Here is a 20,093-nt window from a genome sequence, read left to right on the forward strand (position 1 = left end):
TGTGTTTAACTCTATAGTTAAACTTGAACTTAAAACAAATGAAGCCGTGAGACGCAGCTAGTGTTAGATAATCAATTGCATCGTTTGATGATTGTAAAAATGCCATTAAATGCAAACCTTGAGCTAGGTTATTGGTAGCTCTTATTTATTCCATTCGCAATAATTATTTAAACGAATGTAATTTCCTTATGTTTTAAGCTGTCTGGTAATAATGATTGTTATGTTTTTAGGTAGATTCACGATATCATTTCAAGGTAACGAAAGTTGTCACTATCAAAATGTACAAAAAATAGATATTCAAATGAAAAAGTCTGCGGGCTTTATCTTAATGTCAAACCTTGGACAATTTGTGTCGACAAATTTCATGAACTAGTTCCCTAAGCACTTCCTTTAATTTGTTAAAATATTTTTCGACATATGTATAATGAATACATTTAATTTTGACATTTGTCCAAGTTCCTTCTAGCTGGTTTCTCTGTATAACTGGTTTTGAGTGTTTTTATACTATTGTTTTATGATAGTAATAATAAAGTAAACTTTGTACTAAATAAACTAAACTGTGTAGGTTTTACGAAATATTTTTTTAACGGGTTACAAAAAAGGAATTTATATGTTTGTAGTATTTAATACTAAGTGAAAGGACTTTGTGCATGCCTGGGTAGGTACCATTTCATTCATAATACTACAACACTTAGTATTTCAGTGAAGAGTAAGTGAGCCAGTGTAAGACACAGGCACATGGGTCATAACTTCTTAGTTCTTAAGGTCGATGCCGCATTGGTTATATATAAGATGGTTGATGTTTCGATGTCTATGGACGGTAGCGACCACTTACCATCAAATTCAATTGCCAGTCTGTCTACCTAAGTACAATTTTCTTGTACTATATTGTTTTTTCATTTCTTTTATCGTAGACATTGACTTAATGAAATATTTCAAGGTCTATTAAAACTCGTTTAATCGATTTACTTAAAAAAAATAAAAGAGGTATATTGTTGGTAACAAAAGTTCGAACTTCAGCGCTTTTTAGCAACATAACAGTTATCATTTCGGAAAGAATCATTTTAACGAATAATCATAAAAGTTATGAATGAAATAAGATTAATAAAATGGTAACGCTTTATATTAATAATAATTATATTGAATAGTATATCGTTTAATTCTATAACTTTATAAGTTCAATATGAAGTGGTAAATTACTAGAAATAAAGATAATGAACAATTACTTTAACGATTTAATATAAAGTTTTTTGCTATGACAAAAACCTTTCATTTTTCTTTGTAGTTATGCAGTGTAATAAGATAGTCATAGAAATACCATTAACAAGAGATTCAATATGAGTAACTTATGAAATACAAAATAACTGTATTATTATTAACTGTTATCTTTTTAGATATTAAAACAATTGAATTATTTGCTAGAAGCAACGTGTCACACTTTTTTAAATTTAGAACAATAACAAAAAATCGGTTTTTTTGACATATTTCAAACTTTCAAGTAGTTTTTATTGTACATGTAATTAATGTTGTTTATAATTTTAATTATTTTAACCCTATAGCAATAATAATATAAGGTGTTCATTTACATGTGTCACTAACGAAAGTGAATCTGTCTGTGGAAGAAATCGAAAACATATTATGTAAACGGAAAGCAAAGAGGTCCCCGTGTTGCGTAAAGTTGTGTTACCGGTCAGGACAGATGTAATGTGCATATGACTAAAATATGTACATGTTTTTTTTTAATTTCATAATTCGTGCTTGAGGATTTATTTAAGTTGCACTTATATTTACAATGAGTATCTATTTTAATTTCTTTTTTTGCTTTTTGTATACAGTTTCACTGTTTTTTTTATATTCAAACAGAAAAGTTGCGTTCACATTTATTTTGCTTATAATTTTATCTTATCGTTAGTCGACATGGATAAAATGAAAACCTTGCTGAATTATTAATGTCTTTTAGGATATTGTGATGATATTCGTCATCAATCATTAGTGAATTATAAACCTTGATATTTGCTCTCAGAAATGTGTGTCGTACATTTAAAGGTCCCATTCAAGTATCAAAGAATACTAAATATGTCTATTATAGTCTCAACACAAACGATAATCAATTATTAAAAAAAAGAGCGTGTGGAAGTACACGTGACGGAAGCGATATCTATTTTCCCATCTTTTTGCGAAAGAAATATTTAATATAAAAACGTTACTCATAGATACGTTGTTTCATATTTTTTCGTTACAGTTTTATACGAATTACTTGAATATGTTTATTTATTTAATTTGGTATACAAACTTGTTTTTTGTGATTGTTTTAAATTTAAACCATAAAATTAAAATATAAAATAAAATTATTTTGTGTCGAGTTATTTATTAAAAACTAGCTACCCGGCCCGGCTATGTACGGATACAATATGAGCATATACAAAACGTTTAGATCGTAATACGTGGTGGCTTTGTGCAAACTCTTCTGTGTAGGTACCATCTATTCATCAGATATTCTGCCGCAAAACAGTAGAACTTGGTATTTTTGTGTTCTGGTTTGAAGAGTGAGTTAGCCAGTGTAAAGGGATAGACACAAGGGTATGTCCCTGTCCCATCTTACTTCCAAGGTCGGTGGCGCATTGGCGATGTAAGCGATGGTTAACATTTCTTACAATGCCAATGTTTATGGGCGTTGGTGACCACTTACCACCAGGTCGGGAGCATATGGGCCATATGCTTGTCCGCTTACCTATTCTATAAAAGAAATTAAAGTTATATTTTAGCCAATTTACATAAAACCTTCCTTATGAACCAATACATCTATAGTGAAAGCCGTATTTAAAACTAGTACTAGTAGTTTTTGAGTTTATTATGTTCAGAAAGACAAATAAACAAACGAAACGAAATTAAATTCCTCATACACTGGGAAGCCTTACTTATATTATATTCAAAATATAATGCAAAATATCGAATTACATGACTATGTGTAAATAAAATGTAATTTACATTTTTGCATATAAGGCATGTAAATAAATTTCCATGTTTGGAATATTGCTTTTATATTTTGTATCTGTTGAAATACATATATTGTAAAAGCAAAATACTCCTTATTTAGTAGTATTTTATATTGTTATAATTACGCCTTATTATGTATTATTGTATCAATTGCTATGTTATTTCCGTATATGCTATAGCTGAAAAAACACTATTTAATATATTTATTTTTTATAGAATAAAGAATTACAATTGATTTTAACTTTCGCTTGTATTAACATTGATGTTGTTAAAATAAATTAAATTCCGAAATATAAACAAAATAAATATTAATATATATTTAAAACATTTATGGCTAGGACTAAAGTAAATAACAGCTCGTAAAGACCAAGCAAGTCCTGTTACGTCTCTTATTGTTAACTTACATCAATTTAATACTAGAGATAAAAATAAAAGAATCAGTCAAAGCTTCAGACAATAAAGTTAATAAATCGTTTTTAGGACTAGGCGTAGGTACACGCCTCTTTAAAGAAATTTCGCAGGCTATACTGGAGTAGGCTTTAATTAGTCATTAAAAATAATCTTATCAGCCCATTACTCTGTTTCTGAATATATATCTGACGAAAATGTACGGAATAAATGATTGCGGGATCTCGCGTAAGTGTATTTAATTTATATAGATTTGTTTTATTTTAATAGTTTCTACTAAGTTTATTTCCGATTCTTCTCGGTTGGCCACATTCTAAGCCGGAGGTAGCGTTTGATGATTCATAAGTAAAAGTATATTTGTATTGAAAAGAACAGAGTATGCACCTCATTTAAACACGTTTTAAAAAAGTATATCCAGGATAAGATTTGAAATTCTGAGACTGCATGTAGATTGTCTCCCGATATCTCTCTTAATCCAAGATGAAATGTTATATTTACATACTAGATATATATATATATATATTCGCATATAGTCATCTGACTTTAACTTATTCAATTAGGCAATGGTTCTGTTTTATCTTTTGTTCGATTTAGTTAAGTTTAAGGTAATTTTTGAATTAAAACTTAAGAATACCTTTATCTTTCAGACAATATGGGTCTATCTGGTCATGGAAAGTAAAAATAAAGTCACGCAAAATCCATTCAAATGACCACCGTTTACGCAATAAGCGATTTGACGCATCGAAGATGGCGCCGGTACGTGCTTCAAGTTCTAATGGCGACCTGTATTTCAATTTAGTGTTATTGCATCAGATTTGTTTGGGCGCTGATTACATACATTTTCAATTAATGATTATAGCTATGATTATATATCTAATTATTTAAACGCTTTATACTAGTGTTTACTAAGCCCTGAAAATTGTTTGATTCATAATATTTATATTTTTAATGTTATTTTTATATCGGTCATTTACATTGATAGTCCAAATACGTCAATCCTACTTATTCAACCTCCTTTTCAAATTACATATTTTAATTGTTAGTAATTTCCATTAATAATATTGTAAGTATATGCTTAATGTGTGTAGGATATTTTTAGTAATGAAAAATTAACTATTGAGAAGATCAAATTAATATCAAAATTAATTACAATTATCTTATAATTGCAGGCAGTTGCATTAAAATTAACGACAATTTAATTTAATTAGAGACATTTGACTACACGTTACAGTTTTGTATGAACATAAATAAAATTTTTATTAATTATACTGTTCACATTTTCAATATTTGTGTTGTTACTAAATATGAATATTAGTTGATTATATTAATTGAAACAAGTGACCGATACATTTATATTTCTGATTTTGTTCTGAACAGAGATAGGACTTCATTTAAGTCTTATTATTTTTAAGTATTACTTTTTTAGTGTGCTTTGTTGTACTAAATATATAAATTATACGCATCATGAAATATATATTATCAGATTTTCATGTATAATGTATTCCTATACTATACTTGTTTATGCAAGAAGCTATGAGGAAGTTTATCAACTGCACATCTAATTATACATCTGCATAATGTAATCACAAATTCTTGTAATACTAATGCAATAAACAACGATACAAATTAATTATTACTTAGTAATTTTATTGTTTTTTATATAATCTTATTGTGTTTTAAGTTTATTTCAAATGAACGCACTGAGAAGTTATCGGTAATGGATAATATTTATTATACATTATTAAAGTTCCTTCTAATATACTTAGACTTTTAAAGAATCTACTAAAATACTCGTTGATTTTCATCAAAAAGCAATAAATAATTAATCTTGTAAACATATAAAAGGGACAATGAGACGGACTACTATACAGGTATGTGTAGGACAAAAGGGCGAAAATTAAATTAGATAAAAAAATGGTTTTTAGTCGGCTTTAGTTTGTATTCAAGTTTTTATATTTTTGTTTGATGGTGTTAAAAGATATTAAAAACAAATAATAATGAGAGAGATAAGATGATGAGATCACGGGTTCAAATCCAGTCACAGTGGTTTATACCACTGATTTATCGAGTATATAATTTGTGCTTATTGTTAATCTCGTGTTCAACGGTCAAGGATAACGTCGTGAGGAAACCTTCACGTGTCAGGTGAAGTTCTGACTGACGTATAACCACCAATAATAGTGTAACGTGATAGAATAAGTTTAAAATTTTCTGTTTAAGAGAATATAAGCTCTTTAACCTTGTGTGGGATTAAACAAATGAAATAATCCTGACTTCGTGTAAAAAAATAGATTTGTACAAATACATAATTCTATAAAACAGGTAATAAATAAATAACAGGTATAAAACAGGTTAAATAAATGGTCTGAATTGTCACTAAAAACTTTAAATGATTGTATAGGTATTGAAAATAATCTATCTTGTAAAGAAGAATATGTAACTGACTAACAGACACATCAAAGCAAAGCTCAAATCACTGGGGCTTGTACCATGAGAATACGGGTATCCTCCTTCCTTTTACAATCACATGCTCGATCGTCAATTAGATTAACATAAATGAAAAAATTTTGAAAATTTAACCTCTAAAATGATAAAGGGTATGAAAGTTTGTATGAAAAAACTTGTTTTTTGACGAAAGAGCAATTCTAGAGCAAGCGCTAGTTACTCCTATGGGAAATCCATAATAAAAGAGTTCTTAACTTATGTAATTTCTTTTCTCATACATGTTAAAAAGCAATAAATACAAAAACGATGCATTGAATGTAGCAACGGTTTTATCCATATCTAAGTTTCCGAGTATGGGGATTGTTTTCCTTGTAAGATTATTTTCATCTTTAGAAGATAATAGCTGATTATAAACTCGTTATTCGGAAAGTCCGCAATACAGCAATACGTAATGTATGTATCATAATAAAAGTTGAAGATTATATTCCGAATATAGTGAATGACGCATTTGAGGCATTTTCTTATATGTTATAATAAGAAACTGTCTCAAATGCGTCAAGAAATATAAATCATTACTTACATCGTCAATGCACCACCAACCTTGAGAACGAAGATGGTATGTCCCTTGTGTCTGTAGTTACATTGGTTCACCTTTCAAGCCTATTTTTGTTTGGAGATTGAATATTTGATGAGAGGGTGGGACATACTCAGATGGATTTGCTTAAAGTCCTACCAAGTACTCGTGTTAGGATTTGAACCGGCAATGTTTAAGATGTACGTGTTCTATTCCAATAGACATGCAAAATAGAGATTATACAGTATAGATTCTGGTATAGCCATTAGGTTACATACATTACATATGTAAAACATTTATATCACAATGCTACTGAAAATTTAATACAAACACAATATTTCTAACGCATCTAATACAGATGTGGATAAAACCACTTTGCAATTAAATATATTAATTATTTAAATTTATTTTTGATATCAACACGGAGTTATTTAAGCCCATCGTTTCAAGTTATAGAGATTAAGCGTTGTTCAAGTGCTTTATCGAAGCTTTATCTATTATTAAATTACGAAATTATAATTTGTATTTGTTCATTTCATGATTGATTGATTACACGATAAATAATAATTAGACTATTGATTAATTTTGACAAGACAGCGAATCGCGTTTAAAGTGATATGAAATTTGAAACGTTGCATTCAATAATCTTGGATTATCTTAATAAAGATTACGAACCCCACTCGTCGAAGTCGTAAACTATATTAATAACTTAATAAACTTACAACTTAAATAGGATGGATATTATACCATTTAAATTTATAAATATTACGTATATAAGGGGTAATTTTAAATCTCGACCTCGTCCCAAATACCAAACATCATTTACCATTAGTTCTCAACAACAACAATTTAGCTATCGTTATTAGTATTAAGTGCAAAGAGCATATAAGGGCATATTTAATATGTTAAAATGAAAATAAAATCATGTTCATTTAAAAACCGAATTTACAATTTTAACTAATTAATAACAACACTTAATCTATAATAACCTTAAGCAATGATAACAGTTTATTATTTTGATTTTATCAAATGTAATTCTATATTTAAATAAAGCGTTAATTGCATATATATGCAGAATACTTTTAACATTATCCGGTTAAGTTACCGGAAAAGTCATGGCTTACCTTAGTCATACTTCTAGTTTATTGAATTATTAGTAGGTGATTAATTAAATCGTTACGCTTACTAATTAACATGTGATGATTGCCCTACAAAAATGTATATACGCACATTGTTGTAGGGCAATCATCACATGCTCGATCGTCAAATAGCAATACTTAGTATTGTTGTATTCCGATTGGAGTTAGTGAGCCAGTGTAACTACAGGTATAAGAATATTTTGATTTTTACTTTATAATTTTCAAATATTTTTATTACTTAAAGCGTAAGAAAATAAATTTAGTGATTATGAGAAAATGTACGAGAATAACATGATTGTTTAAGTTAATAAAATCGAGAGGCTCAGAAAAGAAAAATGATATCTAAAAAGATTATCAACGAAAGAAATTTAGAATTTTTTTAGTCTTTGCAATTGTTTACGATTTTCAATATAATTTTATAGGTATTTAGGAAGCGATCATTACAATCATATGGTGTGCTATCGTGAATATCAAAGAATTGCTCAAATATTTAAAAATGATAACGAAATATTTAGTAAATAGCTATTTTTTTGTTAAAGTTCATATTAAATCTTAAAGTGACTTAATTGAATTCGAATTCTTAATTTCCAAATTTGAATGGTCTGAACGAGAGGCGATTGTCACTAAAAACTTTAAATGTCCGGTTGATGATGTAACTGTGGCTTAAAAGTGTCTATTATGTTGAATTACAATTATGTAGTAATTACTTTATATAATCTCAAAATAGAACTTGTATTTTTAAATCATTTTTCAATATAACATAAACTAATAAATATTGAGTGTGATAAATTAATTGAAAATATAACTTTGTGTAAAAATAAAAAGATACATGGAAAATATTATGTCCTAATTTGTTTGGATATTATTAAACTATCACCGATGGGGATGTCTGGAAGAGATGACTATTTTAATGATAATGATAAGTCTTCCATTTGCATGCTTTGTTTCAAAATTAATTTTTTTTCTTTATTTGTGTGTAATAAAATTTTATATTATTATTATTATTGAAACTAATTATATAATTAATAATACTTTGTATTGGAGATTTAAATTAAATAGTTTGAATATTGTATATTATTTTTGTTTTAATTTATATTTATGTTTGTTCAAGAAAAAATTGATGCAGAATAGTATAATAATAATAAAAATGATATTAATAGAAACATGAAGTAAATAAAATTGTACGAACTTATTGATAAGACGTAACGAAAACCTGTATTTTAGGCAATACCTCTGATTTAAGTTGCAATATTATGTAAGTTAGAAACTAGGTCAAAATAGTCTGTGTAGTGTAATGCAAATGAATAAGGATCTCAAGTCATCATATATTTCAACTCTTCAACTTTTATCTACTATGTCTAAAATAAAAGAATATTTGTCTAGAAGGTTACCATCGAGGTCGATTACTTTCCGCGACTACTTAAACTCAATTGTTAAAATATTTTTAAAACGTTCCTTTTGATATTTCGTAATGTGTTTAAAATAATTTAAACGCTATTCAGACAAAGCTTGACATGAGTTGAACTTGCATCTGGCATTGTCCTACATTTATAAATGAGGGGATATATTAAGTAGACAAAGGTTATTAAACGTAGATATAATATTAAATAGTTAATATTAAAATTACTTTATAAATATATTTTTTAGAAAAACTTACGTTTTATAGGATCCCATGTCGTCTTAAAAAACAACGACAAACAGTCACTAAAAATATTAAAATATAATCATGAGAAACAAAAACAGAACTGGCTGAAAATTTGTGTCACTATGCTTTTTGAACCAATGTCCTAATTTTGAATTTTAGAACGCGTTCGGTGCGAGCGCGCGCCGTTCTCGACGAACGTGCTGGCTCGTCGACTATCGCGGAGTGAGGCTGGATGCAGCCTTCCTTCAACTGTACAGGCGCTGAGAGAGAAAGTTAGCAGTTATCAAACTTCGCGGTTACGTTCGATGATGACGCTATCTTCACCGATTGCGTATTCGGTGACAAATTAAATTTTCGCGTCCCAGAGATTTACGCGCTACTGACACGGTGAACTGACGCCGTTTATGCAGCCCTACTTTAGTTTTGTTTACTATTATCTAATCTCTATCTATATCTCACCTCTAATCTTTATAAAATACACTTAATATTGAAATACATTCTTTAAATAATATTAATAAATGGCGCGGAATAATCATGTGATCGTATTAATAGCAGGATATTTTGCTATCGAGGAAAGAAGGTTTATTAATTAACCATTAAATGTTAGATTTAAACGTCTATTTATTATGTAGTTTAATATGTTGATTTTATTATATGTTACTTGAAACCAATCAAGAAGTCTGACATCGTGTATAATTGCACGTAAGCCAATTCAATATATCTTAGCAACTTTCAATTATTTGTTTGAAAATAGGCTTGTTAGTGTTAGTTATCGTACTTTGATAATAAATTGCATTATAATCTCACAAGTATTTTAAAACTAAATATATTTTTTGATAAACTAGTATGTAATTAATATAAATTAGTATTTTTATAAATTAAAAAAAAGAGTTTTAACTGAGTTTCTTGTCGATCGGTCTAAGTAAATTCACATTCCGTGATTGGTGGCAACATTTGAATATTCAAAAGTACTTATAATATTCTGTAAAAAAAAATTGATTTTTAAAAGCTATATTGATCAAATCATTTTTTTTCAAACATCAAAAGGCAAAAAGCCTATCCTTTGAAAATATTTCAAAGTATAATTGCTGAAAAAGTCTACATTCTATTTAGTTATGACATTAAGTTCAAAATAAACAGGAAATGCTTACTAAGTGGTTCGTATTAATTATGTTAGCCCTAAGTAAACAACACAGATTCTTAATAGAACATTAACGAGTATATTTAAGGGTAGGTACCACCAAATCATCAGATATTCTACCGCTAAACAGCAATACTTAATATTGTTGCGTTCCGGTTTGAAAGCGATATAACGGCTAAGTTCCCAAGGTTGGTGGCGCATTTCTAATATCTGGAATGGTTAATTTTTCTTGTATCGCCAATATCTATGGGTGGTATTGTCCACTTACCATCAGATAGCCTGCTTAGCACCTACCTATGTCATAAACATGTTATTCTATATCCTTTACAATTAAACAAGTAATTATATTCTCCATATAAGCCTAACATGTGCAGTTAAAATAAAACGATTTCTAACTATGACAATTATGTTCACGAAATTTTCTTGTGGTAATATTTAAAAAAGTATTTTTAAATTAAAAGCAAACTTGTTTACCATTTAAGCTGTATTTTTAATTAGAACCTACTCTTTATAAATATTTTTGAAATATTTACGAATTGGTAAAACCATTATGAATCATTATTTTACCACATACAATTGGAAACGTACTAGTCGTTCTTTTTTTTTATAATCTAATTGCGTTTAAAATGTGCTTTGTTTCATTAAATGAATCGTTAAAATATTCTTTGTTTTAAAATAAGAATTTGAGAATTAATATTGATTTGAGAAAATATATCCATGTTTTTTAATTATATTTATAAATATTAGTAATAAATTGAAATATACTTTTTCTACTTGTGACTTATGTCGAAAGTAAATTGTTTGTATTTTCCGTTATTCTTAATAACGAATGATTGATAAGGAACTTCTCTATTTTTTTATCAATACAATTTGAGGTTGTGTTTGAATTATAATATATACTGTAAGTAGAAAAGATCAATACGAAGTGGGGGCAACCACAGGAAAGAGAATATAACTTAACCTAATCGGTTTGCAGTTATTGCTACAGTAAAACCTTGATTCATAGAATCCGTACCATACCACATCACACCATTATAGATATGATTGATTAGATTCATATTAATATGGAAATCGGCATAGTTATACACTATATGTATAATATAATGTCCTCCAGACCGATTTCGGCCACGGCGGCCAATCTTAAGAGAGATTAGTCAACTACGCAGAAGATATTATAGTGCACAAGTGTGTGCGCAAACACAGGTGCACTCTCTATTCCTTAACTCTCATAATCCGATGGGACCGCAATCCGACACGACCGAAAAGAGTTTAGGCGCAGGACCAACGGCTTTACGTGCTTTCCGAGTATACACATTTCCAACTTCCAGACTCCGGGCTGTTACTGAGAATTTTCTGACAGAAAAATCCAATAAATTTTATTGGCCTGACTTGGGAATGGAACCCAGAATCTCCGGGTCTGCGGCCTTACATCAAGCCAGTAGACCAACGAGGTAGTCATGTATGTATAATATACAGTATATTCAAATGACCTTCAAACTGGAACATCACACTAAGATATATTTGGCGGTAGAATTTGTGATGAGTTCTTACCTAGCCAGACGTGCACCGATAGCTCAAAATTAATAAAGGATTTGAATTAAGGATTTATTCAAAAAAAGCGATATTATTTATTGATCAAATTTACTATTGATATGTCACTGAAAAAAAGCCGAGATGGCCCAGGGGTAAGAACGCGTGAATCTTAACCGATGATCGTGGGTTCAAACCCGGGCAAGCACCACTGAATTTTCATGTGCTTCTTTTGTTATTATAATTCATCTCGTGCTTGACGGTGAAGGAAAATATCGTGAGGAAACCTGCATGTGTCGAATTTCACTGAAATTCTGCCACATGTGTATTTCACCAACCCGCATTGGAGCAGCGTGGTGGAATAAGCTCCAAACCTTCTCCTCAAAAAAGGGAGAGGAGGCCTTAGCCCAGCAGTGGGACATTCAGAGGCTGTTACTGTATGTCACTGATATTCAATAAAACTGATAAAACTTAATTTTACACGTGTCATGCCAGAACGTATCGCTTGTACGGATCGGGTCGGTTCAATTGGACACATAGCTAAGCGATTTTGTAAATTAAAATAATATTAAGACATTTTATATCTTTATTAATCATAGTATTTATTGAGATATTTTTTATCCTAAGAAATGTAGATAAATTACTTGGGGATAGTTATAAAACTATGTAATATATCATCCACGGATAAAAGTTCTTAGGTTCTTGGGTTAGGTGGTAAGGTATGAGCGTTTGATAAATTAAGCAATACTTTATAACTGTTTTGTTCCGCTAACAGTATTAGAAATTAAAAATAAAATTATTTTATGGAGAATTTATATATTTGCCGCGTCAATCTCCGGAAATACCAGGCCGATTTGAATAATATTTTTTTGCGCTATAATCCGTTTATTGAGGAAGTTAAAAGGCTGTATAACTTAACGTACATATCCTAGGATATGTAGTAATTATAAACATATATATATTGTATGAAATACGCTGTTTTAGTTGCATTACTGTGGGACAAAGCCAGTGTGGACGCACAGTTTGTATTTCTAAATGTTTGTTATACGATCACGACTGAGCCTCGTTAGTCTATTAGCTAGATATAAGGCTGCAGATCCCGGGGTTTGAATCCCAGGTTGAACCAATAAAAAGTTATTTAATTTTTCATCGAAGGATCTCAGTAGCAGCCTGGAGTCTGGAAGTTGGAAGTGTGTCTTAGAAGCACGTAAAGCCGTTGGTCCTACGTCTGAACTATTTCCGGTCGTGTCAGATTGCCGTCCTATCGGATTATGAGAGTGAAGGAATAGAGAGTGCACTAGTGTTTGCGTACATACTTATACAATATAATATTATTTGGCTAAACTATCTTGAGATCAGCGGCCATAGACAGCGTATACTACAAGTATATACTAGTAGTGGGCGTTGTACATGGCTAGTACATAAAATAATTTATTTTCAAGTTACAAAGTAAAACACTATTCTGATGTTCGTCATAAATATAAACATTGGATCGGAGAAAGAGCGGTCATTAAGTTGATCGTCGGTTACGCAACACGTGGGTTAAATATTATTGGATTGTGAGCGGTGTCCGCTTTCACTTTCGCAGGTATGATAACATTAACTATGGCGAAAATGTGTGATAATGCACTAACATACACATGTGTACATTTCTATCTATCCATTCATATATTACAGAATTGAAAAGTTAATCGTATGTTCTGAGATACTAAGACATAGGCATGTAAATTCGTCGGGTTTTATTTACATTAAATTAAAAAGAGTATTATGGAAATAAAGTGATTCATATATAAAATTATAAATGTTTCAGGCCCTGTTTTTGCCAAGCATAATTTTCTATTTCGTTAAATAGAATTTAGTAACTGATTACGTCATATAATTTTAAAGACTCGCTACATATATGTATATTTAGATATTTTTATCAAATTTAAAGCATACATTTTAAAGCAAGTGTATTAGATGTGTTCGTTTGGGCGTCCTTCTCACTGATTCCGGCTACGATAGCTATTTTCAACGATAACTATATAAAGTAAATAAAGTAAATTAAGCCTGTTAATGTCCCACTGCTGGGCTGAGGCGTCCTCTCCTATGAAGAGCCTTACTCAGCAGACCATGCTGCTCCAAATGCAGGGTAAGCAGATTCACAGATAACTGCATTGATGATAATAAAGGGCACAAGTTTAAACATAAGTCACTCCTTAAAATTTACCTGTTTCCTAAAGCCCGCTTTTATCAAAGGGTACAATTTCAACTGAACTAAGAAATATAAAACATACAGTACATGCTAGAAAATGTATCAACGTCAACTTATTTGAAATTGGAATTAAGAAGTAGGTCACGCACACAAATCAGATCTTATGTAAATATAATAATGTAATATTTTTTTTTTTTTTTTATATCGCCGGGAGGGCAAATGACTCTACTCCACCTGATGGTAAGTGGTAGTAGAGTCCAAACGCGACGACGGCCAGTACAGACGGGAAAAACGCTCTGCACTAGCCGCCTTCGCCTTGCCGGCCCGCAAGATGCCTCTTCACGCCTCGTTTGAAGGAACCCGGGTTGTAAGAGGAGGGGAATACGTGAGCTGGTAAGGAATTCCATTTTTTGGAAGTGCGACAAAGAAAGGAGTTGCCAAATTTCTTTGTTCGCGATGGAATTGATGTCACAGTTAGGCGGTGACATCGAGAACCAGCTCGCGTGGACTTAAGAAGGAAGGGGGAAGCAGGAATATCTAAGCTATTTAGTTTGTTGATTAAATTGAAGTGTTTGTTTGATTATTGTTTTATTTAATTATTTTTAAGCAGGTACCCGTATAAAGACGTATTGGTTAAATACATAAATTCGTTGAAATATTTGATTATTTTAAGAAATAAATTATGTATGTGTAATAGGCAGTTTCGAGTTTATATATATAAAATTCTTGCTTCTTAATTCTTGCTTAGGATGAAATAAATTTTAAGCACAAATGTTGTATTCACAATACTAAGCTGCATTCCGTATTTAAACCTGGAACCAGATTCATAAGGATTAAAATTCACGTGTCGTACTCAGGACCGTTTTATTATTTAGAGTCTACACACAGAATAGAAAAAAATATTTCCTAATATATTTACTTCTATGTCTTTTGTTTGTAGGGGCCCTTTAGTTTTGCTTAAGTAATGGTAATCTGGATAGCATAATGAGGTTCCTGAGACAATCAAGTAGCGAGGTGACATGAACATCCAGTGAAAGTAGAGATTGCTTCCAAACCAGTCCAACGACATCGTGTCATCTCAACTAGCTTATAACAATTACGAAATTATATAATTTCGAAGTCAATTACTTATGGTATGTTAAGCATAGGGATAAAGAAATATGTCATTTATTAATAAGATTTATTAGTTATGTTTTCTTTTTTATTTGTACAAAATTTGATTAAGACCTTTCGATAATGGCTGCCACACGTGTAGGATCCTACATGCTTTTATGCTCAAGTACACCTGTCACTTGTTAGATATATAAGTCGGGATAGATGTTTAATTTTGTCACGTACACACGTGCAGCTAACCTGCCTAATACTGTATTTAAAGTATACGGTTCCGTTTGTAGTCACTACAGAAGATTGAATTTGCTTAAAAATATATTGTTTTTGTTCCGATCTCATAAGAATGTGTAGATTATTTCATAATAAAAAAAACATTAGCAAATATTTTATAAGATAGATAAATCAAAAAATATTTATCATATAGTTATCTACTATAAATATACCTATATTGTATATAACTAATCTCATTAATTGGAATGTATCGAAGCCATAAAAGCTCAAAAATTACAATAAAAAAAGTTACTCAAAAAGGCACAGACACCGTGGGCATCTGTGACCAACAAAATTATGTTGAAATATAAAACAATTAAATTAAAGTATTATTCAATTTGTCTTTATATATTTCATGATCGACGTTGAAAGAAACATTGAGAGGAAATCTGTGTGTCTGATGAAAATCTGCCACATGTGTATCCACAAATCTGTATTGGAGCAGCGTGGTGGAATAAGTACCAAATATTTATATGCTGTTACTATTACTTTACCAGTTATTATAAAAAAAAATATAATTAAAGGACGTGCACTTTCCCATTGCAAAGCAAATGAGTTTAAAGTTTAAGTAAGCATATTACAAGTTGTTTTGCAATTCTTTCTAACAAAATGACTGTAGACTTTGAACCTTATTCACTTTGACATAAAACCCATAATTGAACACCAATTGTCGTTGTATGGACTTTAAGTCAAATATTTACCAAAAATTTCACTTTCAACCGTCATATTCAGAAATTCGTTAAGCATTTTCTGTTGAGGTTTTGACAAAAGAATATTTAAGTGAGTACGCTCTCCAGTAAGAGTGTTGTTAATAATATTATATTTCGTTTAATAATATTTGTTATTAATACAAAAGTATGTGAAAATCGTCATAAGTTGTTGAAATAGGGAAATTATTTAAAAACCAATCAAACATCATTAAGATTTTTTGTGAGGAATTGAGTCTGAAAAGTATCGTAGTCGTTATAAATTATTAGAATTGGTAATCGCTAAGAGCACTTGGCAAGTCTCCCTGTGAATGATTGGCCGACATCGGTCTGGAGGACATCAACCCCTAACTACGATCGAAATCCTGCAAAAGTTGTGTCTATGACACTGACTTCAAAAATTTACTTACATGTGCACATAAACTGAAAACTTTCGTAAGAAATCATTTTTTTAATAACCTTAAAGAAACTGTTATAAAATAATAAACAAGAAAGTTAATTAAATATTAAATATACTTAATTAGTAATTGACTGACCGAATAACAAACACAAAACCGCATTTATTTTAAGTCGAGTAAAAATTTAAATTATTTTAATTTTTCGCTATGAAGGAGCGAATCAACACAAGTGTTGTTTCTTAGATGAGGATCTCGACCTTAAATGTATTTTATGTGTAATTTGTAGGAAATAATAAAACATAATTATTGATATTCTTTTAAAATCCGTTGAATAGTTCGACTCGTTGACTAATTTGATATTAAAATATTAAATGCTATTTAAAAATAGCAAAATAAATACAGCGTGGAAATGCGGCCTGCGTAATAGGCAACTTTGCGTCGGGTGGGAATCGGGACTAACTATTTTAAATTTGATTAAAAAAAAAATTTACATAGTTATCTTTTGTAATAATAATAATTGCGTAATTATCTTTTGTGATAAAAATATAAAACTACGTCACTTAAATAAATTAAAAATAAAATAAAAATTCATCTGCCACTAAACCAGAAAACTGTGTAAAGTATTTAAAGTTCATATTATCTGTTTAAACTATAAGCTAGCCAAGTATTACAACAATGATACTAAAAGAAATATTATGAAATATACATTTATTGTTTATTTTATTAATTTTCATGTTTCAAGTTAAATGTGTGTATCCTTGAAAGTATTATCGTGTTTCCATCGTAACAAAGTTTGTCTATATTCAAATATTTTCAACATTCCATTAAAATATCTCAATGTTAATGTTTTTTAAAATAGTATAAATGAAGATTATAAAATTAAGTAGAATCGAGTCAACACAACAAGAATAGCAACGGTATACGGGCTGCCTAGCGATATAAATGTCAGACGTTCGATCCTAACTTGGGATATTTTGGTATTCACTCCTTACATAAGCTTTACTTTTAACTCAAGTGGTATTTTAAAGCAACGAATAAGTTAAAATACGAGTATACAATTGTTTCGTAATACTTAACGGTATCTTAAAAAATTAAACAAATAAAGATGCTGAATTAATAAATATTTTAAAACTATCAATTATAATGTCCTCACACTGTGATAGGATGGAAATCGGACACGAAAGGAAAGAGATCAGGCGCAGGACCAACGGTTTTACGTGCTTTCCGAAGACAAAGGCGAACTAACAACTTCTCAAACTGCTTTAGAAAAACTTTACATAAATGACAAAGTCATTGCATCATCTCAAGTATTTATAATTAAAATAGTAATATAAAAATAAATATAGTCCATTCCAGTTTAGTGGGCAGGTAAATTATTATTAAAATTCTTGACCCATACTATAAATAATGTTTTGGTGTATTTCCCGTACATCTGTTTTTATTCTTTTTATTTGTATTGTATATTGTCCTTTTATAAATACAAATATACTGTTGCCTATATTTCATATTAAGAACGTATTTCGTATTTATTTTATTTTTTTATTTTGTGTTAATAATAATTATAACTTCAATGACATTTCTTTTAACAAGACTATTTTATATAAAATATTTTTTATCGGCTTTTTATCTGATACGACTCAGGCGCCACCTATTTTACGTTGATGGTTCTATGCTTGCAACCTTAATGCAGAAATTGTACAAACTTTCTACTCAATTGATTAAATGGTTCAAGAAGGTTGAAGGTTGCATATTTCATTGATCTATTTTTCACTGTAATGGACGTTTCTGTTATTCTATAGATTCGATTTAATATCTTTATATATTTTTCGTGTATATCGAAATATATAACTTATAAATAAATAACTTTTAACACAACAAACCTGCTGTACTTAAAAATAAATCCATTAATGTATGGAAAGATTGTTACACAAATAATATATAGGTGAACAGAGTAGAAACCATTAAAGAACAACAAAATTGGAAGCGCTGTACTCACGAGGTATCAACGGCCGGTGAAAGGGAATTAAGGCTCCTTTATCTTCGAAATACGCCTTCGTAAGCAATATGGAACTTCAAATTATACCTTTGCATACAATAAATCATCAACATTAAACAGATTATATTTTTGAATGTGAATAAAAAATAACTGTTATCAAACAACTCGTTACGGTTACAAGCTGTGTTTATAGCATTATAGTTTACTATTCTGTGTTGTAATAGATCGTGTTAGCTTATAACTATTTCCGCATATTTTAAAAACGCTATTTGATTATACGTAGGATGTATATACGATTTTAAAATAATTGAATGTCAATTTAAAAAATATTTTAAATGTATAGAGCATAAAAAACAGACATTTACAATGTATTTTTGGCTATATGTATACTGTCGTATATAATCACGTTTTTTTTTTCGTTCATTACCGACTTTGGTATGTGTGTCTTTTGTTTTTGTATTGTACTAGCTACCCGTTCTAGCTTTACACGGCTAAAATAAAGATCTATTTAAAAAGTTAGTATGGTAATACATATAACTCTATAATATACACTCTATATAGTTTACACGGCGCATACCAGTAAAGCAGCAACATCTTCAACAAGCGTCGTTCTATTTTATCCAAATGTATGCAAAACTTTAATGAATTATACGCATAAGCTATCCTCATGAATCACTCTATCTATTTGTGAAAACCGTATAAAAATCCGTTTGGTAGTTTTTGAGATTATCGCGTACAAACAGACAAACGCGGCGTGAGAATTTTGTTATATAATATGTAGTGATGTATGTATCTTTTATGGGTCCATTACTTTCTTATTACTAATGAACTGAAACAAAACTAATTTACTTTGAGAATGAATCGGTCGCCTCTAGGCTGTTTTTAATAAAAATATTATACTAACGAAGTTCGCGAAAATCTGTGAGCTATCATACACGCTCTTATCCGCAAAGACGAATAAGACGAAAGTGATCGTCTTTAAGGTCGGCGCTAACCAGTATTTAAATTCGATCTGTCTCTCCAGAACGGTACCATCCGTTACCATTAAGTATCACAATTTAACGGCGTCAGAAATCATATAATATATATATAAAAAAAATCATACAATATATAATATAAATCTTTGTCTAAAAGAATGTTCTTGACATATTCAACAGCACCGTGTCATCATTCCTGTTGTAAAAACTTATATTAATATAACAAAAATAAAATTAGATAATATCTGTTTATATAGGCTAATATTTATTGATACTTATAGAATTGAACAAAGAAAGACTACTAGGGCAACGAGTTGATGAACTCGTATGTACTTATTCTTATTATGTGACCTAGCAATAAAATCAAAGTGGCAATAAGTAATTCTTCAGGGTCAGGCAATAGGAGAATGGGCTATATAACGAAGGATATGCGTGCATTCGTGATCGCAGCATCAATGCTCCTAAATGATTTACTGATATATAATAAGTAGTAAAGGCTCATTGCGATATAGATACTTTGGTTTCTTAGTAATTATGTGGGATGTGTTATAATATACGAGTG

General features: G+C 29.9%; 1 protein-coding gene across 1 annotated transcript in view; it reads right to left on the minus strand.

The window, feature by feature from the left end:
• Positions 1-9,447, minus strand: part of LOC126770484 (heme peroxidase 2) — a 39,927-nt gene extending 30,480 nt beyond the window's left edge. The window contains exon 1 of the mRNA XM_050489876.1: positions 9,221-9,447. Within this exon, the coding sequence (XP_050345833.1) occupies positions 9,221-9,237 (17 nt within the window). The 5' untranslated portion in view covers positions 9,238-9,447. The remainder of the gene's footprint in view (positions 1-9,220) is intronic.
• Positions 9,448-20,093: the final 10,646 nt, after the last annotated feature.

The sequence above is a fragment of the Nymphalis io genome, chromosome 9, assembly GCF_905147045.1.
Source record: "Nymphalis io chromosome 9, ilAglIoxx1.1, whole genome shotgun sequence".
NCBI classification, from domain to species: domain Eukaryota; kingdom Metazoa; phylum Arthropoda; class Insecta; order Lepidoptera; family Nymphalidae; genus Nymphalis; species Nymphalis io.